This window comes from Bubalus bubalis, chromosome 5, assembly GCF_019923935.1.
Source record: "Bubalus bubalis isolate 160015118507 breed Murrah chromosome 5, NDDB_SH_1, whole genome shotgun sequence".
Classification (NCBI taxonomy): domain Eukaryota; kingdom Metazoa; phylum Chordata; class Mammalia; order Artiodactyla; family Bovidae; genus Bubalus; species Bubalus bubalis.
In genome coordinates this window covers 39,578,935-39,605,713 of record NC_059161.1, presented here as the reverse complement: position 1 = coordinate 39,605,713, position 26,779 = coordinate 39,578,935, and the positions used below count along the sequence as shown (strand labels likewise).

Here is a 26,779-nt window from a genome sequence, read left to right as displayed (position 1 = left end):
CAAAGGCATTAATATCTTCACCAATCAATATAGCTTACCTGATTTCTATAGATGCCAAGACTAATAGATTGAACTGCTTGGTTTTAGCAGATCAGATCGAGAATACATAAATACAGGCACTTTATTCCTAGAACCCTGCACCAAACCATTACAGAAGATGGCAGGATAGCCAACAGAGACCATAACATCCACAGACTAAATTGCACATTCTATTTCTGTCAATCCCTCCAGCTATCTTAGACTACAATATTTAACTAGGAAAGATCTACAGCTTAGGAATGAAAAAGTCAGATGCATTTGACTAAATTACATAATACTCTAACAGAATCCACCCACTGAATCCCAGTGAATGAACACTCACCCAAGGGGGCCACTTAAAAAATCCTTATTTTGCCAAAAATGGCATTCAGTGGGAAAAGGTGCAAACATTCAAACATAATATGAAAGCATTCTCTTAAAATTCTATTTTAACTTCTTAAATATTCACTTAGGGTAATTCTAAAAGAAAGGTTTTTGTTGTTATTTTAAGCCAGGTACTACCTTCATGGCTGGGTCTGGAATCTAAACAAAATGAGAAAAAAGATACCCATGCCTCACCTTGACCTCTATGCAAAGATTCAAAGAAATCATGTCGGGTGAAGTGAGCTTCCTCCTGACTATTCACATTGGCAGACCCAGACAGAGGGCAGAACGCCCGGCTCATTTCCGGCCCGGGGCCCTCTCTGCCTGTCAACTGGGTGCAGTTCAAAGAATATAATTTAATGTCTTTGATTTCTACTTGCAGACGGTCACTTCTGGATTCATCATCTCCTGCCACAAAATTCTGGATGAAGATCTGTCCCAAGTGTCCTACCAACAACTCGGGACTCCCAGGCTTCCGAGGGATGGAAACCACTGGCGATTCAATGTTTATGTTCAAGATGAGCTTTACAGTGTCAGAATGAGACGCACCTAGGCCAAACCCATATGGTTCATTTTCTTCTAAGAAAAAGGAGTCCCGGGCCTTCCTGGGAGTTTCAAAGAGTGACACCATCTCACTGTACTCAGCTGTCTTAGTGGCTAGGACCGTGGTGACTTTGGTGGCTGCGCTTTTCAGCATACTTCGAAAGTTTTCTTCCAGCTCATCCATGGACAACGTCAGCTCCTTCAAGAATTTAGCGGAGTGGTTGTAATGCAAGGAGGCCATCTTGAGGTTGAGAAAACATTCCTGTTTAGATTTCTCAACAAAGGTGAAACTCAGAGCATCAGTAAGGGCTGCGTCTTCCATTCTGACAAATACAGATTCATAGAAGCCAATATCACTGATGATATTTTCATAGCCTACTGAATTTCCAATGCTGACAACATATTGGTTCTTAACATTCTCTTGCGTCAAATCCATAAGCTGCAAACAGCCGAGAGAACCATTCATGTCAAATGTGTTGCCCATGGAGACATTAACTTTGGTGCCACCTATACTCGCTGTTGCAATCTTTCTGCCATACTTCTCTCCATTTGCCATTCCCACCGTCCGAAGGAGCAGCAGGTTAAGTCTGTGGATTTCCACCGCAACCTCCGTGTTTTGTTCATATGTAGATTGGTAAGTTCCCTGTTCCCTAAAGCTTCTTTCAAAATCAGTCATTAAAGGTTGAGGACTCAACTCATCTTTTTCCTTGGGAAAAGATTTTTGAAGAAAACCAATCAGCTCCACAATTGTCTCTGGATTTAGGATGATATCCAAATTATTCACCTGCAATGAAATCACCTGAAGGGTGCTGTCCAAATTCATGGACGGGCACTCTGAACTCACAAACTGATATTCCAGTTTTATGAGGGACTCTTGTTCTTTGGTGAGAACTCTGTCCAGAGAAATACTAGTGGCTGACTGGTTGTTCCGTGTGGCAGCACTCGTGAAGTGGGCCACATTGGACCCAGAGACGGGAGACTGGGCCCTGCTGTCCCGGAGGCTTCCTGTCGGGATATCAAAGCTCAAGTTCTTGTGGGAGGCCATCAAAAGGTCAAAATCAGCGCCATACGTCTGCATGGTGTCTACCAGGAGCAAACCATGAACGGTGAGGGAGACCTCAGCATCATAAGGCCTCTTCACAAAGTGAGCGTTGGTGCCAAACACCTTGAGCACAGAGATGTACCGGCCGTTGCTCTCAACACCAAGCTGCATGCAATTCACCTTAAACTCCGCCAGGAGGAGCTGTGACTCCACCAAGACCTCCCGAGTATGCTGCTCCAACATCACAATGCTCTGGGTCAAGTTCATCACAGAGTCTTGCAAACTTCCCCGCTGTCCCCCTTGGGGAAAAATCTTCTCCTTCATCTGAGAGTCAAAAGTCTTCGTTTCTGGGGTGGTCAGGAGAGCAAAACAATTCTTCAGAGCAGATATTTTATCTTCATTGATGTGGATCTTCAGGTCTGGTAGGTTGCCTGAGAGGACGGCTCCAGGGTACTTGGGATCTGATGTATAAATCAACCGACGTTCTAACTGGAGGTGAACGTTGAATTTCTCGACCACGTGGGTCGGTCCCACGTCAATATCCTGGACATGCTTCCAGTTGTCCTTCACGCGTCCAACCATGATCTGCAGGTCGAGAAAGGACAGCGAGTACCTCTCGTACATCTTCGTGCTCATGAGATGTGCTTGAAGCTGCTCTTCACTGAACTTGACTCCAGAAAATGGAGGTGTTTTCTCCCCATTACTGCTGCTAGTCTCGGGAGGTGGGGTATTGGGAGGTGTGGCAAGAGGGGTCTTATATTCATCATCACTGAACTGATTCTCTTCCAATGCTGACCCGTCCCCACTCTTCCTCTTGGAGTCATCTGCAGATGAAAACAGAAGATTTAAAGTACATGTCAGCTCTTGCCTTCCTCCCCCATTTAATGTAATAATTAAGAAAAGTAGAGAAGAGTCGGGCATGACTTAAGAGACTGAACGACAATACGAAAGAATCAACAGCCCTGATTTAAAAAATAAATGGATGAAAACTCTTAGCACAGTATTCTGTATTTCCCATGTATTCAGAGTGAACTTATCTACTGATTTGGAAATCAAAACACAAAGAGTAAAAGTTCATGGAACATGAGGAAAGATGGAGACCTGCTAACATAGGAACACATGTCAGGGTGCAGAAACCAACAATGCCCTCTGGACACTGTCCCCCCGCCCCCCAACATCCGAGCTGCACTGCATGAGCTGCCATCACCAACCCTCCTTATTTGTTTACTTTTTCCTGTATTCATCTATGTGTTCATTTTGTCCCCCCAACTAGAAGGTTCCAAAAGAACAGAGGTTTCCTCTGCCTCCTCAACACAATACCCGAGTGTTAGATCAGCACTTGGCAAGCAGTAATTGCTTAATATGTCAAGTTTCCAGCCCCAAATTCACTCAACCCCTCTCTTCGGCACCTGAGCAGTGTCGCGACAACTACAAAAACACATCCCTGAGTTTGGTCACCTGTGTCTCTGTCCCACGTTAGTGCTTTATAAATCCAAGTAGGTACTTTCTGCAGTTGTGTGATCCTTTTCTTCGGATGTAATTCCCTTTTCACATCCCCTTAGGGCCAAGCTCATACCAGCCAAAGAGTAGAACAACCAAATGTCCACCAACTGATGAGTGGATAAATATTATAAAATGTAATATATCAAAACAAGGGAACATCATTTAGCCGCAAACAGAAATGAAGCATTGATAACATGCTACAGGGCTTCCCTGGTGGCTCAGATGATAAAGAATCTACCTACAAAGCAGGAGACCAGGGCTCAGTCCCTTGGGTTGGGAAGATCCCTTGGAGAACAGAATGGCTATCCATTCCAGTATTCTTGCCTGGAGAATTCCAAAGACAGAGGAGCCTGGCGGGCTACAGTCCAAGGGGTCAAAAAGAGTCAGACACAACTAAGTGACTAACACTTTCACTTTCCCTTCTTTCACAAAATGGATAAACCTTGAAAACACTGAGCTAAGTGAAAGAAGTCATACATAAAAGGTCTCATATTACATGATTCTATTCACATGAACTGTTCAGAACAGGCAAATAAACAGAGATAGAAAGATTAGTGGTTAGCAAAGGCTAGGAGAGGTGGTAATAGAGAATATGGGTCTAGAATGTCTTCTTGGGACAAAGAAAATGTTCTGGAATTAGATAACAGTGAGAGCTGTACCATTTTATGAATATACCAAAAACAACTGAATTGTACATTTTCAAATGGATCTCAATAAAACTATTATATAAAAAAGTAACAAGTTAACTTTGGAGCCTAGAAAGGTTAAATAAACCTCTATTTAAGCTTTACTTGGTTCAATGACAGAGAGAGATCAATCTGCCAAGATATGCCTTCATTACTTCACATTCACACTGTACCTTGGGTGTTGGTCAACAGCATTCTTCCTAGATCCACAACAACCAACACGGGATTCTTGAACTTAAAGTCATCAGGAAATATCACTTGAGGGGCAGAAATGTCCAGTCTCACAGTCCACCGTTTACTCTCCTCCTATAAAAATAGAATCAACCACAATTAAATAGCCTTGAACTACAACAGCTAAGAGCGGGCACTTTTATCAGCTGGAGCTCAAGCCTCCCTGAAGGTCACACTAGGATCACAGGATGACCTAATGGTCTATGGTATTAAAGCAAAACGTTTAAAACAAAAGTGGATCCAAATGCTTAAGGATATGAGACCTTACCACAGGCAAATGGCTGAAGTGGGCGAGAAAAATGTGCAAATCACTGGTTTGGGCGTTGCTTGCTATTTGATTCTGATGATCGATGGTTTAAGAAAGGTCTTATTTCTAAAGACTTAATACTTTAAAAGTATTGTAGAAATTATGGAATTCAAATAAATGAGAAATCTAAATATTTTTATTTATTCATGGACATTGCTAAGCACGAACTTTCAGGCCAAAATATCTTACTGAAAAACATAAGCTTTGACATTTGAAATATAAAAAAGGGACAATTCATTAATTTGTTAATGGCTCTTCCCATGAATTTGTTATATAAATTAGCTAATTTATATAAATGCTATCAAAGAGGATTATATACAGTAAAAAATTAACAATTTATATATTGTTTCAAATTATTTAAATTGGAGGACAATTACAACACTGTGATGGTTTTTGCTATACATCAATGTGAATCAGCCATAAGTATATATGTGTCCCCTCCATCATGAACTCCCCTCCCACTGCCCTCCTTACCCCATCCCTCCAGGTTGTCACAGAGCAACAGCCTTGGGTGCCCTGAGTCATACATCAAACTTGCACTGGTTATCTATTTTCATATGGTAATGTGTATGTTTCAATACTATTCTCTCAAATCATCCTACCTCACTGTCTCCAACTGAGTCCAAGAGTCTGTTCTTTATGTCTGTGTCTCTTTTGCTGCCCTGCACGTAGAACTGTCTGTACCATCTTTCCAGATTCCATCAGGTCCGTTCAGTTCAGTCCCTCAGTCGTGTCCGACTCTTTGCCACCCCATGAATCACAGCATGCCAGGCCTCCCTGTCCATCACCAACTCCCAGAGTTTACCCAAACTCATGTCCACTGAGTTGGTGATGCCATCCAGCCATCTCATCCTCTGTCGTCCCCTTCCCCTCCTGCCCCCAATCTCTCCCAGCATCAGAGTCTTTTCCAATGAGTCAACTCTTCGCATGAGGTGGCCAAAGTATTGGAGTTTCAGCTTCAGCATCAGTCCTTCCAATGAACACCCAGGACTGATCTCCTTTAGGATGGACTGGTTGGATCTCTTTGCAGTCCAAGGGACTCTCAAGAGTCTTCTCCAACACCACAGTTCAAAAGCATCGATTCTTCGGTGCTCAGCTTTCTTCACAGTCCAACTCTCACATCCATACATGACCACTGGAAAAACCATAGCCTTGACTAGACGGACCTTTGTTGGCAAAGTAATGTCTCTGCTTTTGAATATGCTATCTAGGTTGGTCATAACTTTCCTTCCAAGGAGGAAGCGTCTTTTAATTTCATGGCTGCAGTCACCATCTGCAGTGATTTTGGAGCCCAGAAAAATAAAGTCTGACACTGTTTCCACATCTATTTCCCATGAAGTGATGGGACCAGATGCCATAATCTTCGTTTTCTGAACGTTGAGCTTTAAGCCAACTTTTTCACTTTCCTCTTTCACTTTCATCAAGAAGCTTTTTAGTTCCTCTTCACTTTCTCCCATAAGGGTGGTGTCATCTGCATTTCTGAGGTTATTTATATTTCTCCTGGCAATCTTGATTCCAGCTTGTGCTTCTTCCAGCCCAGCGTTTCTCATGATGTACTCTGCATAGAAGTTAAATAAGCAGGGTGACAATACACAACCTTGACATACTGCTTTTCCTATTTGGAACCAGTCTGTTGTTCCACGTCCAGTTCTAACTGTTGCTTCCTGACCTGCATATAGGTTTCTCAAGAGGCAGGTTAGGTGGTCTGGTATTCCCATCTCTTTCAGAATTTTCCACAGTTTATTGTGATCCACAGAGTCAAAGGCCTTGGCATAGTCAATAAAACAGAAATAGATGTTTTTCTGGAACTCTCTTGCTTTTTTGATGATCCAGCGGATGTTGGCAATTTGATCTCTGGTTCCTCTGCCTTTATATGCCTTAATATACAGTATTTATCTTTCTCTTTCTGACTTACTTCACTCTGTGTAATAGGCTCTAGGTTCATCTACCTCATTAGAACTGACTCAAATGCATTTCTTTCCATAGCTGAGTAATATTCCATTGTGTGTAAGTACCACAACTTCTTTATCCATTTATCTGTCAATGGACATCTAGGTTGCTTCCATGTCCTAGTATTGCAAATATATAATTTATACATTTTATATACACTATATAGATATAATATAATTTATATAATTACATGTAGTAATAGTAACATTTGGTAAATTATACGTAGTAGTAAAAGATCAGAGAAGGCAATGGCACCCCACTCCAGTACTCTTGCCTGGAAAATCCCAGGAACAGAGGAGCCTGGAAGGCTGCAGTCCATGGGGTCGCTAAGAGTCGGACACGACTGAGCGACTTCACTTTCACTTTCATTTTCATGCATTGGAGAAGGAAATGGCAAGCCACTCCAGTGTTCTTGCCTGGAAAATCCCAGGGACGGGAGAGCCTGGTGGGCTGCCGTCTATGGGGTCGCACAGAGTCGGACACGACTGAAGCGACTTAGCAGCAGTAGCAGTAGTAAAAGATAATTTATATAAATGCCATGAAAGAGAAACCTCTTGGTCTAAGATAATCAGAAGTACTAAATGCTGTTATTTGTATTGAAACACATGCAAAAACAAAAAACAGAACAAATTCTGCATCCCATACTACAAACCCCTAAGTGTTGCCCCTGAACATTTCTGCCATCCCTTACACTCCCAGCTGGCTCTGCACCAACTACAAGCTACCCTCTGAGTGGTACACCTACTGCTGTATCTGAGCAGCACATCCCCAGGCCACAGGGTCAGAAACTCAGGTTAGCTGGACTGTTGAGATGTTTCTTGGCTCTCCCTGTGCACAAGCGTCCTCGTGTCAGCTGGGCACTCGGCATCACAAAGTGATCATCACTCCCAGGAATCAAAATGGAGGTATCGGGCTTCCCTGGTGAACTGGTGGTTAAGAATCCTCCTTGCAATTCAAGGGACACTGGTTCAATTCCTGGTCCGGGAAGATTCCACATGCAGCAGAGCAACTAAGCCCATGAGCCACAGCTACTGAGCCCACACACCTAGAACCCATTCTCCACAACAAGAGAAACCACTGCACTGAGAAGCCCGTGCACCACAACAGAGTAGACCCCGCTCGCCTCAACCGGAAAAAACCCACATGCAGCAATAAAGACCCACCACAGCCAAAAAAGTAAACAAACAAATCTTTAAAACAAAAAGTTACTGGGGCATCATTCCAATAGTTTTTCTTCTGATAACAGTAAGTAAAAGGGGGTGTTCTTAATTGAAATATTTACAAAATGTCAAGTCTAGAAAATGGAACAAAGACAAGTCTTGAGAATGTTCTAAGACGGAAACAAGGAAGAAATAATAGATGATCTAGTCTCCGTCATTTGTTTTTATTTATTACACCCTGACTGTAAAAGACATGGGATTTTACTTTTTGCTAGCTGATAAGTACTTCATAGATTCTGTTTACTTATTAGTATAATTGATACAAGCATGATTCTCTACTAAAGAACTTCCCAGAAAGAATGCCTTCCTCTTCCCACCCCCACCCCCAAAAGGAGCATTCGTTATGTCCACTTACAATGAAATCACCCACTAGCAATCGGTCAAGAGTCTGTCGGATTTCCGCCTTGGTCTGCATCTTCAGTCTGTTGTACTGTCTTCGAGCAGCTTCAGCCACTCTCAACTCAAGTTCAGATTGATAACCAAAACCTGCAAGATTGGAAATATCCAAGAGTCAGAATGTTCTTATGGTTGGGTGAAAGAAAGCGCTGCAACATCTATTCTCACCAGGAATTTCCACCAAAGCTAAAAAACAGTCTGTACAACAAGAGTTCCTTACTCCATCCAGCCTGAGCTGGGGTTACAGGAATGTGGCAAAGACGGTGAGGGACAGCCATGCAGAGAAAGGTAGTACATAAGAGATGGGTATCTAAGTTATTAGAATTTCTAGAATCATTTTCTGAAAGATTCTAAAGTATTATATTTCAAAATCCTTAAAAGCATGATCATTACTGAAAGGGAAACTGGAATTGAGGAGGATTTGCCTTCTACGTTCTATCAGTGTCAGAGCAATGAAGCCAAGACATCTATGGTCACCGTCTACATAAAAGGGGCTTCCCAGAGGGCTCAGTAGTAAAGAACCCACCTGCCAATGAAGGAAATTGGGTTCAATCCCAGGGTGGGGAAGATCCCCTAGAGGAAGAAATGGCAACCCACTCCAGTATCCTTGCTTGGAAAATTCCACGGATAGAGGAGCCTGGTGGGCTGCAGTCTACGGGGTTGCAAAGAGCAACTAAGTATGCACGCACATTCATGTACATGAAAAGACTCAAAAACTGGATCAAAAACTAAAACAACTCAGCACTATTGTTTTATCGATTTCTCTATCAACAGAATTGCTTTTTTTTGCACATACGGTCTCAAATCTTTTTGGGAGACAAAGGCAGACATATGTAAACCAGTGATGACACAGAAGAGTCCAATGACAACCTCTGCAGTATTTATCGCTGCACCAAACAAGTAAAACAGACCACTGATCCTCTCATCTAGGAGAAAATTCTTGAACATTCCTCCTAAATTCTCTGGCCTAAAATATCCTGGCTAGCCAAGGAAACCACTGTCGTAATGGAAAGTATTTACAATGCATGCTAAATGAAGGCAAAGAAAGAAAAAATATTAAGTCATTGATTCCTCTTGGAAGAGCAACTTTTCAAGGATATTCACTTTGATTCAGTATCGAAGGACAACCCTTCCACTTACTGTCAGGTCTTTTCTAGCACTACCAGGTCACCAGAATGTATAATAAACCTTGTCCCAGAAGCGACAACAAAGAGGTCATTAGAAAGTAACATAATCAAACAAAAAAGTTAACCTGAGGTATGAACCTTTCCCTTGTAGAAAAAGTCTGCTACTTTTTTAATAGCCTGGGGATTATATATGATGTTCAAGGGCCTTGTGCTGACATTCAGCCGCCTCTCAAAATGGCTGTGCACTGGATTTCTCTCGTACAGCATCTCAAAAACCGGGTCATCTGGGTCTGCAGCTAGAGGAAAAGAACCAGAGGGAAAAAAAAATAAATAGAACACAGCAAAACAATCACCTTATTCTTTATAACTGGCAAAGAATTCTGGGGGAAAAAAGAGACATTTCCTCAATTATTTTCCAATTAAGTCTCATTTTCAAAAACTTTATAAAATAGAGAGCCCAATAAGGACTGCCTCTAGGTATCAACAGGACTCCTCAAGACCAGGTTGTTGTATTCACTCCCATCACGGAACCCCAGACCTGGAGGCCCTGTGAGTTGCCCCAGTCACTCACCAGTCAAGGGAGAGCACAGGGGCGTCTCCAAGTCAGATAAGGATCCACACAGCAAACCCATGGGCACAAAACAGGACTCACTCCCTCTTTGACCTCTGACCAAGACTACTGATCTGTAATCATTGCATTTTTAAGGTTGAATTTAAGAACACATGATGATTTACCAGGATAATGATGGCTTCTGTCTGCAGATGTTGTTTGGAGTCCAAAAGACTGGGAGACTCTGCCAACTTCCTTTTGCTGATGAACACACACAAAACACATAAGGGTCAGGGTGAGAGGGGCCAATTCACCGTGCACACATTCTCTCTCATCTTACCCTTTGGCGTCACTCTCACTTAGCACAGTCGAATCAAAACTCACGTGACATCAGGGGATGCAGACCTGGAGGCCGAGCCCTCCAGTCTGTGCCTTCCCCAGCCTATATAGGCAGCGTGCTGCTCTGCACTCGGCACTACATGAACTACTGCTCAATGAGGACTGGACGTGCACAGCTTTTCACACTTTTATTCTGCCCTCCCACCCTCTCACCAACCCCCTAAGCCGAAAAGTTATGGGAAGCATAATAAGGAGTTAAAGATTCAACTCTTCTGATCATATCTTTGCCAACTCAGTAAGATCAAAGATCTTCTCGTCTAAGAAGAATATTATATATAAAAAAGTACACATATAGAGAAAACTTGAAGTGGTTCTTCTGTAACTCTAGAGAGATGAGAAGTCCTATCGGTGACTAAGGATCAGAATGCATGAAAATCACTGTCAAGATACAGAGAAAATTCAAACACTGACCCTGAAATGCAGGAAATAGTCGTGCTGATAGCATTTTCTTCCAAATCCAGGCAACTATTCTAAGGTGGCTACAACACCAGGTGGGGGGAAGCCACTGCCATAAATCCCACCAACACATGGTAACAAAATCAAAAAACTTATCTAACTCTAGTTATAGTCTGATCAGCGTGTCTCTCTCAAAATGATCAAATATCGGAACAAATCAAGTTAATATTAGTAATTGCTTGCCTAAAACAGATGGTAATTCACCAACACCCTGAACAAATCATACAGCTATACGTACTGGATTAGGGAAGACCAGAAGAGGAAACATGGTTCCTTCTGTAGCCAGGTCTCGAAGAAAGAGTCCACCCAACCGGACTAAGAGCAAGGAGGAGTTTCTTCGAGGAAGAGATTCTGCTAGAAGTTTTACACCTACAGAAGATAAATGTTAAGAGCTGATACTATGCCACCATAGCCTTAAGTATTTTCACAGTATTAGATACTTTATAAAAATATTATAAAATCTAATATAAAAATATTAGATTTTATAGTGAACTATCAGATATCATGAACTATTTCTCCTTCAAACTGGAACAAAATAATCCTATCTACATATCTATATGTCTACTTCCGTTCAGTTCAGTCCCTCAGTCACTCTTTGCAACCCCATGGACTGCAGCATGCCAGGCTTTCCTGTCCACTGACATAAATTTGTAAGGAATATCAGAAGCTTTCTAACACAATGAATTTTAAACAGAGCACTTCACAATTTAGTTCAAGCAATCTGCTAGTTCACACTAAGTTTATGACTTCTCAGCTCTCAAGATTACAAAGTCAAAGCCAGTCAAAAACCGGCGTGTTTTTTTTTTGGTCACTTGCCTTTAAACTACCACCAGACCTCAGATAAGTGGCTGTTTTATGAACTACAATAAATCTATTTGTGAGAAGACATAACTAACATCTGGGCATTTATTTATATACGTTCAATTCAAATTCACAAAAAGAAGTCAAAAAATTTTCATTATTTGCAGATTCCATATTTGCAAATTCACCTACTCACTAAAATTTACTGTAACCCCAAAAATAATACATTCACAGTGCTCTGCAGACATGTGCAGAGCAGCAAAAAATTCAAGTCACCTGAAGTGGGTGTTTCTAGTTAAAGTTGAACAAGGCAACACTCTGCCTTCTTGTTTCAGCTCATACCAGTGCCCTTATCATGATCTAATTAGTACCAGCTTTTGGCATTTTTGTGCTGTTTGTTGGGGATTTCGCTGTTTAAAAGGGCCCCCAAGCACAGTGCGGGAGCGCTGTGTTTTACAGAGGAAATACATGTAGTAGATAACCTTCACTCAGACATCAGTTACAGTTTCAGTGTCGCTGGCCATGAGATCCATTAACGAATCAACAACATGTATTAAATAAGGTGTCATTAAACACACACACACAGAGAACAATGTATTTATCCACTGATGAATGTGATCACCAAATGCTTACAGACACCTAACCTTGTGTTTCCCCCTAGGGGCCATGACTCAGTACTCAAGGCAACTTTCTACAACAGAACTACCACAAATACCAAGACTCAAGTGGACTGGTGTCTGGGGAGATAGAGAGCATCAGGAAGCATTTTGAGGGCAGCACCTGAAAACTCAAGCTGCATGAAAGCACTCTGGTTCCTCTGGGGAGCCCCCTGCTCCTGGTGCAGCAGAGTCACAGTCCCTCGCTGCAGCTGCAAATTCAGTTTCGCAAAGACATGGTCTCGCTTTGTGTATGTGTTCATACAAGAGGCGTCCGCAGTAGGGTCAAAAAACTCCTCGGAGCCTAAACATGAGGAAGAAGAGGCTTTAAGAAAACACGTGGGAAAGTTTAAAAAGCACTGATGGCAGTCTCAATGATATGATATAACTATGATCTCCCCTTTAGGAAAGAACTCCAAAGTCATGGGTGACTTTTATTCACCAACATGAAACGACTCTAACTGCCTTATAAGGGCTCTGATCAACTTACTGTCAAACGAGGGGCAATGTCAAATTCATGGTAAACTACAGTATAAGGCAGCACTGCCCAACACAGTGCAATGCTCTATACACTGCACTGTCCACATGGTGGCCACTAACCACAGGAGGCTCTGAGCACGGTGGCTCGTGTGGCTAGTCACCTGAGGAAGTGAATTTCTTATTTTATCTGAATAACTTTAAATAGCCATTTGTGACTATGGCTACCACACAGGACAGCCTGAGTCTAAAGGGTGATTCTGGACTGGTATTCAAGCCCTCAGGGTTTCAAACTTTTGAACTGGCTCAGACTTAATTCTCTTACAGTCACTGCCACTCAGATCTGTTTGAAACCATGTAAATATTCAAATTCAGTAATGGAGTTGTAAACGAAATATCTCTTAAAACCTACTCTCAGGCTTCGCTAAAGGTCCAGTGGTAAAGAATCTGCCTGCCAATGCAAGAGACACAGGTCTGATCCCTGGTCCGGGAAGATCCCACATGCTGCAGAGCAACTAAGCCCATGGGCCACAACTATTGAGCCTGTGCTCTAGAGGCCAGGAACCGGAACTACCGAGCCCACGTGCCACAACTACTGAAGCCCACGAGCTGAAACTAGAGAAAAGCCCACACAGCAACAAAGGTTCAGCACAGCCAAATATAAATAAAGAAAATTATTTTTTTTAAAAACCTCTCTCTGCCTCTATAAACATGAGACAAACTGTTACAAATGTCTACCTTTTTTTTTTTAATTTGAAATATACCATGGGCCAGTTTCACAAATAATAGGTGAACCATGAACCAAGTGTCTCCCTTCACTGTAATCAAGAAGGGCACACGAAAGCCAGCTCCCGCCTTACCCAGGATCTCCTCGGGAGTCCACTGCTCCTGCGGCTCTGCCATCAGGCCCTCCACTGGCTTCCCTTCAGGGCTCTGCTGCCCGTACCAGCCACCCCAGCCGGGAAACCAGGACTGAAGGTACTGCAGCATCCCGCTGCCTCCCCCGGGGCCTGGGTCTCCAGGAGAGTCTCCCAGAGGATCCAGCTGAGGCTCCCGTAGGCTCTGTGTCAATCAAAAATGAGCACACGTGAGGACCAAAGACAGAGACAGGGCATGAGGTGCCACTCCTCATTCTCTGTGCCCCCAGAGGCACTCAGCATGCTGGGTGTGAACACAGCTTCTCTCGGAGGATCTCCTACCTCTGCTAGTTCTTCCTGCTTGTGAAACCGTTCATGCACCAGTTCACGCAAAATCTTCAGTTCCTCAAAGCTCTGCTCCTCTTCAATCCGATACATTTCCTCCTGTTCGGGTGAAGACAGACAAAACAGGTGTCAGGGCTGCAGAGAAAGTGGACACCATCACGAACCCATCCAGTACTAAAGGAACCCACCTGGCCCCCAATGTTTCCAATGTTTCCAAGACCCAGAAACCATGAAGATAAACAGTGAGTTCCATAACCGCTAAGCTTCTGGTTCAAACAGCTTTTCCGTATAACCCCGGTAGATCCTACCTGTACCCTGAGACTAACAGGAAGTGCAGAGAGAGCAGAGTGGTACTGAGTTGTTAACAGGTACATGAAGGACAAGTGTTGCAGGACAAGTGTTGCAGGACAAGTGTTGCTGGACTAGCCCATCCTTTGCTCAGCAAAGGCAGTTTACAAAGTGCTTTCACATGCGTTACCTCAACTGATTCAAGTCGGTGGCTGGTTGTTAATCTTCCCGAGTCAGAGAAGGAAACTGAGGACCTAGTTTACAGAGTACGTGTGCAGGCCTCCAGCTTCTTTATGTTTCATGTGGGACATTAGCAAGGAAGTGGTCATTTTCATTCGTTTCATGCTAGTTAAGAACGAACAACAGTGGCCAGCGACACACAAAGATGTGCAAGAAAGCGGAGTCAGCTCTCTTAAGCTGTTTCTTGAAAGTGAAAGTTGTTAGTCGCTTAGTGGTGTCGGACTCTGTGTCCCTGTGGACTATAGCCCACCAGGCCCCTCTGTCTATGGGATTCTCCTGGCAAGAATACTGACTGGAGTGGGTTGTCATTCCCTTCTCCAGGGGATCGTCCCGACCTAGGGATGGAACCTGGGTCTTCTGTACTGCACGTGGATTCTTTACCATCTGAGCCACCAGGGAAGCCTTAAACTCTGCCATTAAGGAAACGGAGATTATACATGTTTACTTGCTCACCTCAGTTGTAATTTAGATTTTTCCCTTGCTGCATATCTTTCCCTATGCCTTTAAGAAAACTATCCAAAACAAAAGGTCTGGTTTATTCCATCCTTTTATTAAGGCTTCTATGTCAGTAACCACACCTGACACTCATGAAAGAAGCACTAGCAGAGTGGGTCATACCTCAGGGTGCCAGCAAGACAGGTGAGAACACCCAAGGATGCAGCACTGCCACTGGTTACAATGGGGTGCTCTCACGGGCTGAATGTGTCCCCCCAGTATGTACATGTTGAGGCCTTAACCCTCAACGTGACAGGATCTGAAGGTGGAGCCCATGGGAGGTGAACAGGTTTAGATGAGGTGATGAGGACAGGACCATCATTATGGGACTAGCTCCCCTGTAGGAAGTGGAAGACAAACAGCTCTCTCTCTCTGCCCAGAAAAGGCCACGTGAGCAGACAGGGAGAAGGCGGCTGCCCATAAACCAGGAAGATGGTCTTCCCCAAGAACCGAATCTGCCGGGACCTCGATCATGGAATTTCAGCCTCCAGAACTGTGAGAAGTAAACATCCACCGTGTAAAGCGCCCCAGCCTGTGGAATGTTGTTATAGCAGCCCAAGCTAAGACAGGTGTTAAAGGGACGCTTAGAAGTGTTTACTAGAGAGAGTAAAATGAGACAATACCCAGGCCAAAATTAGTCTAAATTGCTATTACAAAAACTGACGCTCACAAAACCGAAACGAATCAAGGAGAAAAACACTCCCCACTGCCCTCCCCGAGGAGACAGAGGAGACAGACTGGAACTAGAGGAAGCTCCAGGCCAGGACCCTAGGACTGCCAGCTCCAAGGGTCTCTGGTCCTGCAGGTAACTGAAACTGGAGCTGGCCTTCCCCTCGCTGCACACCCTCGGCCTAGGCTCTACCCCCAAAACTCCAGGGTCCATCAAGTCAGTCGGGATTAGGGAAAATGTGAGGAAAAGAGTTAGGATCAGGTGTTCAATACAAGTGACCAGATGCAAAGTCTCTCTGGGCCCTGCACAGAGAGCCAGGGGACCTGGTGGGACCACGGCCCCTTTTCCTTCCTCCCAGCCCATGGGCCAGCTCCCCTCTAGCAACAGAAGGTGGAGAAAGCTTCCTGCAGAGAGGCAAAACCTGGCCTTCCAAGAAGCTCTCACCCTAGTGAGGCCAACTTTATCCTAAAAAACTATGATCCCGAACAAAGACTTTTATTTCTTCACAGATTCCAGTTTTTTCAGTCTTGAAGAGACATTCTTACCCTCTGAGTGGAGACAAGAAACGCAAGACAACACCCCTTACCTTGTCATCTGCAGATAGCAAGCCACCTCTCAACGTGGTGAAGTACTTGTCGGTATAAGACACGGCATCACGGGCCCGGCCCAACAGGAAGCCCCATGTGCAGCGCTTTCTCTGCTCCCGGATCTCGTGCAAGTTGGCATTCAAAGCGAAATACCACCACTCTCGGCAGCTGAAACATTTCATAGCCATCTAGTTACTTACAGCAAAAGCGATGAAAATGCTATCGACCCAGGGCAATCCACAGCACACGACTCCTATTCTGGACATCTCTTCTCTTCGGCCATCACTTTATGCCTCAAATTCAAATAATATTAGGCTAACTTCAACCTGTGGGAAAAGCTAATCCACTGCATCCTCGATAGATACACTGATAATAGTACATTACTCAATTGGTCTGAATGACCCATGACATCAGCCTCTCCCACCGACAGATAATCAAGTGATGGCTTTACAGTAAATACCATTGTAAGATAATCAGCAAGGATTTGACTGTTAAAGATTTTAAATGGAAGACTTCAGGAAAGACTGGAAATACATAGGTCTTTAAAAAAGGTTTAATATATTGACTGGTCAAGTTGAGCACATCTACATGAAAACATTTATTTATCCTATGTGCTTGGTAAGTCACTTCAGTCATGTCTGACTCTGTGATGCTTTGGACATTTATGTTATAGATGTCATCAAGTGTATTACATAAATGCTGACCAAACTGGTTAGGAGAAAAGATACAAGGGAGTAGGTTCAAGAGTGCTACAAAATATTTACCAGACAGTCAGATCCCACCAGAGCAAGGCTAATCTCCTTGCTACCTGAGACTGAGTTGTTGTTGCTGTTGTTCAGTTGCTAAGTTGTATCCGACTCTTTACGACCCCATGACTGTAACCCACCAGGCTCCTCTGTCCATCAAGTTCTCCATGCAAAAATACTAGACAGGGTTGCCATTTCCTTCTCCCGGACCAGGGATCGAACCCAAGTCTCCTGTGTCTCCTGCACTGGCTGGCAGATTCTTTACCACTGAACCACCAAGGAAACATACCTGAGACTGAGAGGACCATCTAAATTCCCTTATGCTTGACGGAAGAGTAAACCCATGACGCCAGAGATACACGATAGCGTGATAACAATGATAACAGAAATGGCATTTTAAAAACCAGAGAAATCGACTATACTTTTATCTTCAACCACGTGAAAAAGACAGTGAGGCACATTTCTGATCTATATACAAAAAAGAACATTCTAGAAAATGCATTCCACACACAACACTTAATTGACAAGCCTTACTTCTCAGACACGGCCACTTTGGGTTTCCATTTTCGGAACTTCACCTGCCTCTCCTTTCGCTCCAGCTCCTTGAGGAATTCCATGATTTGCCGGTACTGCAGCTTTTTATTAGAAGTTAAGCAGTACAAGGTTAGAACCGGTTAATTTCTTTTGCTCAGTAAAGACATTACACATCACAGGGACAAGTCATACTAGTCAACCCAGTGAGTTGAAATCCAGTGCCAACTGCAAGACCAAACTCCAGCACTATCCAGCATGTCTCTCTGAACACTATCAGCTAAGTACACAGATTCACTGTCTCTCTTATGCTCTTCGTTCAGCACTTAAAAACATCAAATCAAACTAACCTGAGACACATCCAACCCATGTGTACAAAGACAGTGGGTTCTGCATCCACCATAGCTTGGTCTCATGCGCACTTCCTTTCCTACGAGGGGACCCTTCATCAACACCCCAGTTACCAGCAGAAGTGACAGGAAGGAGGAGAGTACCTGAGAGAGTTTCAAGGGAATGGTCTCCAGGTGAATATCACATTCGATTCGGGGAGTGTGCCGAGAGCGCAGAGGCTCTTTGGAGCAGTTTCTCTTCAGAAGAGCAGATGCACACACGGGCTCCAAGATGTAGTGATGGTCACGACTCTCCATGCTCCTGTCCATGGCCTCCTGAGTGTTACAAGAATGGCTGTCATTACAGCAGATGTTTCCCAGATTGAGTCACCTGGTGCAATGTTGTCTAATCTACAGCATATGACATCAGAATCCAAAAGCAGGAGAAAACTGGGAATCTAAAGCTCTCCAGCATTTTTAAATTTGTATTTATATTTCTTACAGGTAATACATTCACACAGTTTAAAATTTTAAAGGTAAAAAAGTGAAATCACTTCCTTCCTACTCCTTCTTTCAGTCACCCAGTTACCCTATTCTGAGGCAACCAATGACACCAGTTTCTTACATATTCCACCAGAAGCATTCTGTACAGACTCAGGCAAATGCATAACTTTCCGGTTTTTAAAACCAGTCTTACGCAGAAGGTACACATGCTTTTTTACCTTAGTTCTTAAAACTTAATACTGTGTCTTAGAGACTATTATGTATTCATTACAAAGATCTCTGCCCTTTATTTTTTATAGCTGCATACTCTTCTACTGTATGAATGCACAGCATTTAATTAATCAAATTGGCAAAACAAAAACCATTCTGTACAATAGCATGTAAGGATAATCGTGGTTGAGGGAAATATGAGAACTTTCTCTCCATTTCACTTAAAACCACCTACAATTTCTTTACAAAAAGATTAAACTGAGATTTTTCTAAATATCCTTCACAAATGGTAATATTTTACATCCAGTGATTTACAATGACATTCTAAGTATTCTTAAAGGAATGCCATCAAAGGTGAAATTTCAACATAAAACATAGTAAGAAATCTCTTCTTAAGAGTCAGATGTGGTGCTTCATTCATTGAAAACCTGGGTGTACAATGGTGGCCAAGAGACCAGAGAACAATAATACGTTAAGTGCATGCAGCTGAATACCATCCAACAGAAGCAATGAACCAGAAGTATAAGCAGCAACACTGATGAATCTTAAAAACGGAGCTTTAAATGAAAAAAAAGAAAACAAATCTATACACTATAAATGTAAAACATACACAAATCCCTATATATTTTTTAGAGTTACAGACATAGCAAGTACCTCAAGAAAACATACTCATACATACTCAAGAATGGATGCCAAGGAGGGAAAGCAGGTGGGAACAGAAAAAGAGACACAGAGAACAAAACCCTACATGGCCATGATCCTACACACTTTATTGCTGTGCTGTGTTATAAGACAGCCCTGCAAGAATCATACCTGTAACTCCACCTGAGGCAAATCCCCCAATAAAGTGCAATCGACATCCCAATAGATGCTAAACTCTGCCACATCTAATTGCTTTTTCCGCATTAATTTCTGTACCTGAGGGAAGACAGGGAAGAAAGCATGATTCTTTATTCACGAATCTATTCATTCATTCAACAGGCCACTAGTGACGAATCACGCATAGGGCACTTTGCAAGGTGCTGAGGTTACAAAACAATGAAAACATGGTTCTGCTCTTACAGAGTTCAGAATCTAGCTAAATGGAAACACAAACATGTGAACAAATGTAATTAAGCAGAGGAAAGCAGAGGAAGAATATATAAGATGCTACAAGCAAATAACTAAAAAATACCACTGGGCAGATAGGTATCAAAAGCTATATATATATATGTTTCAGACAGAGGGTAGAAGGCAAGGTATGGGACACATTGCAAGGAATGGGGCCAATGACATAATAGGCCCCATTGCTTCAAAGGACAGAGAATACATCTGTGTAACTGAAGTGCTGTGTTCAGGGGTGGGGCCGGTACTGGGAAACGTGTACAGAAGCGCTATGTTCAGGGCTGGGGCAGTACTGGACATGTGTACCGACACACACAAGGAGTGGAGAGTTACTTGAGTATTGAGAAAAGTAGGTTGGAGTGTTACTAGGTGTACTCGGTTGAAAAGCTCCCCCCTGCACCCCACAAAATTCATGTTGTCCCAGAACCTGTGAGTGGGGGAACTTACCCGGAAATAGGGTCATTGCAGATATAATCAAATTAAAATAAGGTCACACTAGTCAGAGAGGAAAACAAAAAATACCCAGAGAAAATACAAGCACAACAATCCAAAACCTACAGGATGAAACAAAAGCAGTTCTAAGAGGGAAGTTTACAGCAATACAATCTTACCTCAAGAAACAAGAAAAATCTCAAATAAACAACCTAACCTCACACCTAAAACAACTAGAGAAAGAAGATCAATACGGCTTTTATTGTATTTTATATGATTAAAACTGAACTTTTTGTGAAAAAAAATAAGGTCATCTAGATCGGGGTAGACCCTGAGCAATATGTTTTTTCATTGTATTTTATTTTATATGATTAAAACTGTCGAATTCTTTGTGGAAAAAAAAAGGTCATGGGGATTGGGGTGGGCCCTAATCTAATCACTGGTGTCCTTAAAAGAGGAAACAGACACACGGGGAGAAGGCCATGTGAAGACAGAGGTAGAGACTGGAGTGATATACCCACAAGCCAAGGCAACCACGGGAAGCAAGGAGAGACGCAGGGGACAGTTTCTCCCTCAGAGTCTCTGCTGCTAAGTCGCTTCAGTCGTGTCCGACTCTGTGTGACCCCATAGACGGCAGCCCACCAGGCTCCCCCGTCCCTGGGATTCTCCAGGCAAGAATACTGGAGTGGGTTGCCATTTCCTTCTCCAATGAATGAAAGTGAAAAGTGAAAGTGAAGTCGCTCAGTCGTGCCCGACTCTTAGCGACCCCATGGTCTGCAGCCTACCAGGCTCCTCCGTCCATGGGATTTTCATGGCAAGAGTACTGGAGTGGGGTGCCATTGCCTTCTCAGAGTCCCTAGGAGGAACCAACTCTGCCGACACCTTGACCTTGGACTCTGGTCTCCAGCACTGAAGAAACCATCTAGTTAGTGATTAATTTGTTATCTAGCTCTAGGAAACCAATACAGTAAGAAGTCTGTCACACCAAGGAACTTGGATGTCACATGTGAAGGGACACGAAACCACTGAGGGCTTTGCTGTAGGCATGTGCCAGGACCAGCTGTGTGTTTTAGAAAGGGAATTCTGAGCACCAGTGCAAGGTGGAGCTCCCCTCTACCCCAAATGGAGTCAATATCTTGTTTGTCAAGATAAGAAGCAAGTCTGCAGAATCAAGCTACAGTTCAGGAATATAGTGACCCTTGAACAACTTGGGAGTTACGGGTGTCAAACCTCCTGGCAGTCAAAAATCCTCATATAACTTTCTGCTCAGCCCTCCTATTCATGGTTCTGCACTAGAGGATCATGTGATACTGTGGTTATGTTTTTAAAAAGAAGTCTGTGGACAAGTGGACCTGCAGTGTTCAAGCCCATCTTGTTGGAGGATCCACTGCACTTGGTTGCTCTGAGCAGGGCACCTCCAGCCCCAAGCAGCCACCTCCACTTGCCCCTGTGTCCCGTACAAACGCCATCACTCTCCTCTGTATGCCGGGACGTGGGAAAGGCTGAGAAGCCCTGGCACAGGGCGAATCAAGAACCTGGGACAGAAGTGAAGCGGGGTCGGAAGTCAGGAGCTTACTGACTCAGGCAGAAGCTGACAGGATCCTAAGTCAGACAGTCGAAGTGAGGGGGAGTGGAAGAGCCATGTTTGAGACACCTTGCAGGGAAAACTGGCAGGACACTGTGACCAGTGGATACAGAAGCTGAGGAATAAGAAGTGAAGAAGTGAGCACAGGCGTCTAAAGACGAGTGTCATGGGTGAGAACACGTGGTCTGAAGCAAGGGAGGCAAACTTGTTCTGTAAAGGGCCGGAGAGAGCAGATATTTAGGCTTTGTGGGCCCCCCAGTGTCCTCGGCCGTAGTACAGGATAACAGTGGTAGTGAAGAGTAATGAGAATTCAATGCAGAAGATCAAGTAAACCACTAAGAATAGTGTCTGGCATAAAAAGGGCTCAAAAGTCAGTTTTCATGTGTTTGTTTGTAACATGCAGTAACATGTCAGAGAAAAAAAGGAAAAAAGTTGGTTTCAGGGAAGCAAAATGGGCAGCTGGAATATAATGGGATCATTTTGATTATAACAAGCCTAAAATATCACAGGCTTCCATGATGGACCAGCGGTAAAGAACCCTCCTGCCAATGTAGGAGACACAGATTCAATGTCTGGGTTGGGAAGATCCCCTGGAGCAGGGCGTGGCAAACCACTCCAGTATTCTTGCCTGAAGAACCCCATGGACAGAGGAGCCTGGTGGGCTACAGTCCATGGGGTTGCAAAAGAGTCGCACATAACTGAGTGACTAAACGAAATACCACAAAGGCGTCCATAGGAAAAAACCTTGAATCTGAAGACTGGAAGAGGGTGCAGAATGGTTTTCAAGATGTGGATGCTGTCGGCACATATTCCCAGGTGGCTGACAAAACCCTGAAACAGAGTGAGTGTATCCCGAGAGTGCATGTAAGGACAGAAGAAAATAAAAAATGAGATCCTTTCTGCACCTCAGTTTCTTCACATGTAAAATGTGCCAACATTGATGGATGAGTGAAATTACGACAGGTCAGAGGAAATTAACACAAAAGACATCCACACCTGCCAAAGAACATGGAAAAAAAGATGGTGATCTCACAGAACATGAAAGGACTCAAGGCACAGCCCCAAATGCCCCAGACCTGGTGCTTTCTTCCTGGTTTGCAGGTGTATTTCATACTCACAGGCTCATTCATGGCATTTTGCATGGATACATTCTTAATGCAGATGCCAAATGCAAAAGGATGGGAAGGGTTGGTAATACCATCTTCAAAGCGCAAATGGACATCTTGAATTTTTAACTGCAGGAGAGAAAAAAACACATTTAGACAATTGCAGCAAGTAGAGTACTATAAGCAGGGGTCAAACTGTGCTTGAGCCACTCAAGTAAACCACAGCAGGTATTTTACACAAACACACCCAATATTGGGTAAATACACCCAATACTCTAAGTTCCTAAGAGTCAGAAGCACAAACTGGACATGAATGACATTTCTTTTGATTAGTCCCAACTCAAGAAGAGAGTTAATGGTACTTCCATGGAATCATTTCAGAAAACACCTTAAACACTGAAGGAAAGTAGTACCACTGTATCTAGACAAATGGCCCTCCCTCTCTTATGATATCTTCATCTGGTCCCTGTGCTCTCAAACCTAGACACAGGAATACGAGCAGGGCATTTCCACTCTGATCTTATTTATTTCCCTGTGCCTCTACAGTAGGGCTACTGAAAAAGCACTCTGCTTCAATGAATTAAAAAATAACAGACTGTGAAAAGACCACTCATAGAATGGGAGAAAACACTTGCAAGTCATGTGTATCTGATAGGGACGAGAATCCGGGATATATAAAGAACTCTTACAACTCAACAGTAAAGAATTCATTTTTATAAATGGAAAAGGAGTTTGAATAGATGCTTCTCCAAAAGATAAACAAAAAGCCAATAAGCACCTGAAAAGATACTCAACAACATTAACCATTAAGGAAATGCAAATCTAAATCACAATGAGGTATCACTTTGTGCCCACTAATATGGCTATTATTAAAAAACAAACAATAACAAGTGCTGGTCAGGATGTGGAAAAACTGAAATGTTCACACATTACCAGTGAAACTATAAAACTGTTTCTCAAAAAATTTAACATATAGTTACCATAGGACTCAACAGCTCCACTTTCAGGTATGTATTCAAGAAAAATGAAAACATGTTCACACAAAACCAGATACATGAATGTTTACAACAGCAGTATTCCTAACAGCCAAAAAGTGGAGACAACCCAAATGCCCATCAACTGATAAACTGATAAACAAAATGTGGTCTACCCTGAGAACTGCAAAAACTCTAGGTATGAACGTTCCATTCAAACACCTCCACTAAAAGACTTGAAACTTTAAAGAAGGCTTCCAGCAGCCTCAAGCTGTGTCCCTGGGACAGACATTCCATCCCCTTCCTGAGTTCCTATGTGGAAAAGCTCACGGCTGTCTGCTCCAGCCAACATCTGACAATAGCGTACACCCCCACCCCTCCCTTTTCTTAGAGCATTTATCAAAAAGGGCTTACAGCTGTGACTCCTTCCGCTGTCCCTATGTGATGTATCTCCTACAACTCAAGGACCTAAGAGCCACTCCCCTGAAATGCAATCGTCAGGAAGAAAGGGGCTCCTGTCGCCCATCTCTATGGAAGAAGAGAAGTCCAGCTAGCAGATACAGCTGACCTAATCACATCCATACTGACCAACCCTTTGTAATTTTCCTCCTGAGCCCTGCCCACCCCACCCTCACCAACGCACACACACACACCCTCATTCTCCCTTTAAAACACCTGGTCACCTCTGTACAAGATGGAATGGAGCTCTGCTCTTTCCCCTACTGTCAGGAGTCACTGAATAAAGTCTGTTTTCACCACTTTAACTTCACTCCAGCTTTGTTCATCTTTGGCAATCCACACAATGGAATGTATTATTCAGTCATAAAGGGAATAAAGTACTGATACATGCCACAACATGGATAAACCTTGGGAGCATTATGCTAAAAAGCCAGATGCAAAAGGCCACGTAGTGTACAGCTCCACTGATATGAAATGTCCAGACTACACAAACCCATAAACTACATTAGTGGCTGCAGGGGGCTGGAGGAGAGGGGAATTTGAAGTGGTTGCTAGTTGGGTATAGAGCATCTTTGAGGGATAATGAAAATATTCTGGAATTAGACAGTGGTGATCAATGTTCAACTTTGTAAATATATCAAAAAACACTAGTTTGTACACTTTAAAATTGTAAACTTTATGGTATGTGAACTAAATCTCAAAGTTATTATTAAAAATAAAGTTAAAATAATGACAATATCTAAAAAATCAATGAGATAAATAACTGCCTGAAAAAGAATTCAAAGCAGTCACCTCAAATGTACTTATCTTTTTACCAACGTTATCAAAGTTATGACTCCAGCAACCTCAGACTGTATTCTGGGGGGGAATGGGACACCTTAAAAAAAAATGTGGCCTGTCACATGGCACTGCATGAAAACCCTGGAGCTGGTAAGTATGGGCTGATTCTTACGACATTCCTGAAAATTAGTGTGAACCTATTCTCAGTTTTGAGGACAAAACAAAATGGTAATTAAAGTAGAAAATATGGCCAGCGGCCCGAGCACTGTAACTCATCACATGGCCCCAGATGCGGCAGTGAGAGAGTTGTTCACAACACACTATATAATCAACTGGAAACCATATCCAACAGCTCTCCTTGTCCAGAGGAAGAAACTCAGACCAGAGAGATTAAGTGATTTGCCCTGCAACCAGATAGGATTTGTCTTAGGAGGTATATCCTTCAGCAAGTGGCGTTTCCATATTCAAAAAGAAAATGAAGTGAAATGTCAGCAATATTAAAACACCTACTCACACTAACTGAAGCAAGAAAAACCTGTGTGGGACTCACTTTTCAGGTTCTCCCTCCAACACCAGCTAGGAAAAGGAACACCTGAGCAGTCAGCATTCTCTGCAGACACTCTGTGATCAGCTACACCCACGAGAAACCAGCAACCATGACATGAAACACATTTAAGCCTGAGTGGTCCCCTTTCATGCTCATACTTTATAAAAGCCATTAGGACTTACTTCAATGTTCTCCACAATCCTCGTAACTACTGAGGCAGTGACTGAATACCAGTAAGACTCCCCTTTCTGCTGGCGTTCGTTCTACAAAGGAAAGAGCTGGTGTTAGAATCCAGGGCTTTGCTGATTTCGAGTCTCACCACCACCGCTCTCAGGCCAAGAGGATTTCTGCCTTGCCTTCCATTTTTCCTCCAGGGCCTGAAGGAGAGCTTTCTTGCGCTCCCTTTCCAACAGCTTCTCCTTTTCATCATTGAAATCCTGTATTTTTTCAGGGGCTCCAATTAAATGAAGGCTGGAGATGGAGATCACCCAAGGGTCCACATGGGGGCGGTAGAAGGGAATCTGAAGGGTCACTTTCCCAATTAAGCCTGGGAAGAGGAAAGTCTTGTTAAATGTCTGACACATGTATAATTCTATTTCTCTGTATTCTTCTACTGTCCTTTAAGGAGTATTATTATTTTTTCCATTTACTTTTTAAGAAGACAAGCAGTCAGTTTTCCTACATGTGAAACAAACGCTACTAGGCTGAAAGCTGTAAGAACAAAGGCATAAAAAGTAGAAGCTGGAACAAGGTCAGTGTAACTTTTTCACATCAAATGTAACATCTTCGCTCTGGAAATTACCTCTTCCCCAATGGGACTACCCCATAAATTTCCCTGGGGCTTCTTTCTCCCCATGGCACTTGCACAAGCCTGTGGGCACACAACTCATTTCTTCTTCATTATTAATTAGTTGGCTGATAGGTACTTACTAGGAGTTAACAGACTTACAATATACCCAATTTCAAACACGGTGACTGAAACATTGGTCATGTTGCGGTGGAATTCTATCGAGAAGGAATTCTGACTCTTCATGAGACCTCAGACTGATGGGAGAGCTAAATGGCCTGGAAGAACCGTGATACATATTTCCCGAGTTCTACCATTTCTAGCCAAGCCTCCCAGAGCACAAGGCTTCTTTCACTTCAATTAATAAGAGGCAAATCACCACCAAGGAGTAAAGCATGAGAGCATGTGAACCCTCTGACCTAAAGGATTTCTCCGAGATCCACACAGCCCAACTAAC

At 43.2% G+C, this 26,779-nt stretch overlaps 1 protein-coding gene across 10 annotated transcripts in view; it reads right to left on the bottom strand.

Moving 5' to 3' along the window:
* The window catches only part of VPS13D (vacuolar protein sorting 13 homolog D), a 274,134-nt gene that overhangs the window by 230,932 nt on the left and 16,423 nt on the right, over positions 1-26,779 (bottom strand). For 9 of the 10 annotated variants that reach the window (XM_025285916.3, XM_025285915.3, XM_025285913.3 and 6 more), the window contains exons 4-19: positions 25,892-26,082; positions 25,718-25,798; positions 22,788-22,904; positions 19,362-19,466; positions 18,000-18,170; positions 17,509-17,609; positions 16,228-16,396; positions 13,946-14,047; positions 13,607-13,808; positions 12,394-12,573; positions 11,051-11,181; positions 10,143-10,218; positions 9,533-9,703; positions 8,240-8,370; positions 4,350-4,482; positions 598-2,811 (exon numbers count right to left, since the gene is read on the bottom strand). In XM_025285916.3, the coding sequence (XP_025141701.3) occupies positions 598-2,811; positions 4,350-4,482; positions 8,240-8,370; positions 9,533-9,703; positions 10,143-10,218; positions 11,051-11,181; positions 12,394-12,573; positions 13,607-13,808; positions 13,946-14,047; positions 16,228-16,396; positions 17,509-17,609; positions 18,000-18,170; positions 19,362-19,466; positions 22,788-22,904; positions 25,718-25,798; positions 25,892-26,082 (4,275 nt within the window). Of the gene's footprint in view, positions 1-597; positions 2,812-4,349; positions 4,483-8,239; positions 8,371-9,532; positions 9,704-10,142; positions 10,219-11,050; positions 11,182-12,393; positions 12,574-13,606; positions 13,809-13,945; positions 14,048-16,227; positions 16,397-17,508; positions 17,610-17,999; positions 18,171-19,361; positions 19,467-22,787; positions 22,905-25,717; positions 25,799-25,891; positions 26,083-26,779 lie in introns of those variants that run through there. The other variant, XM_006076790.4, reaches the window with a different exon arrangement.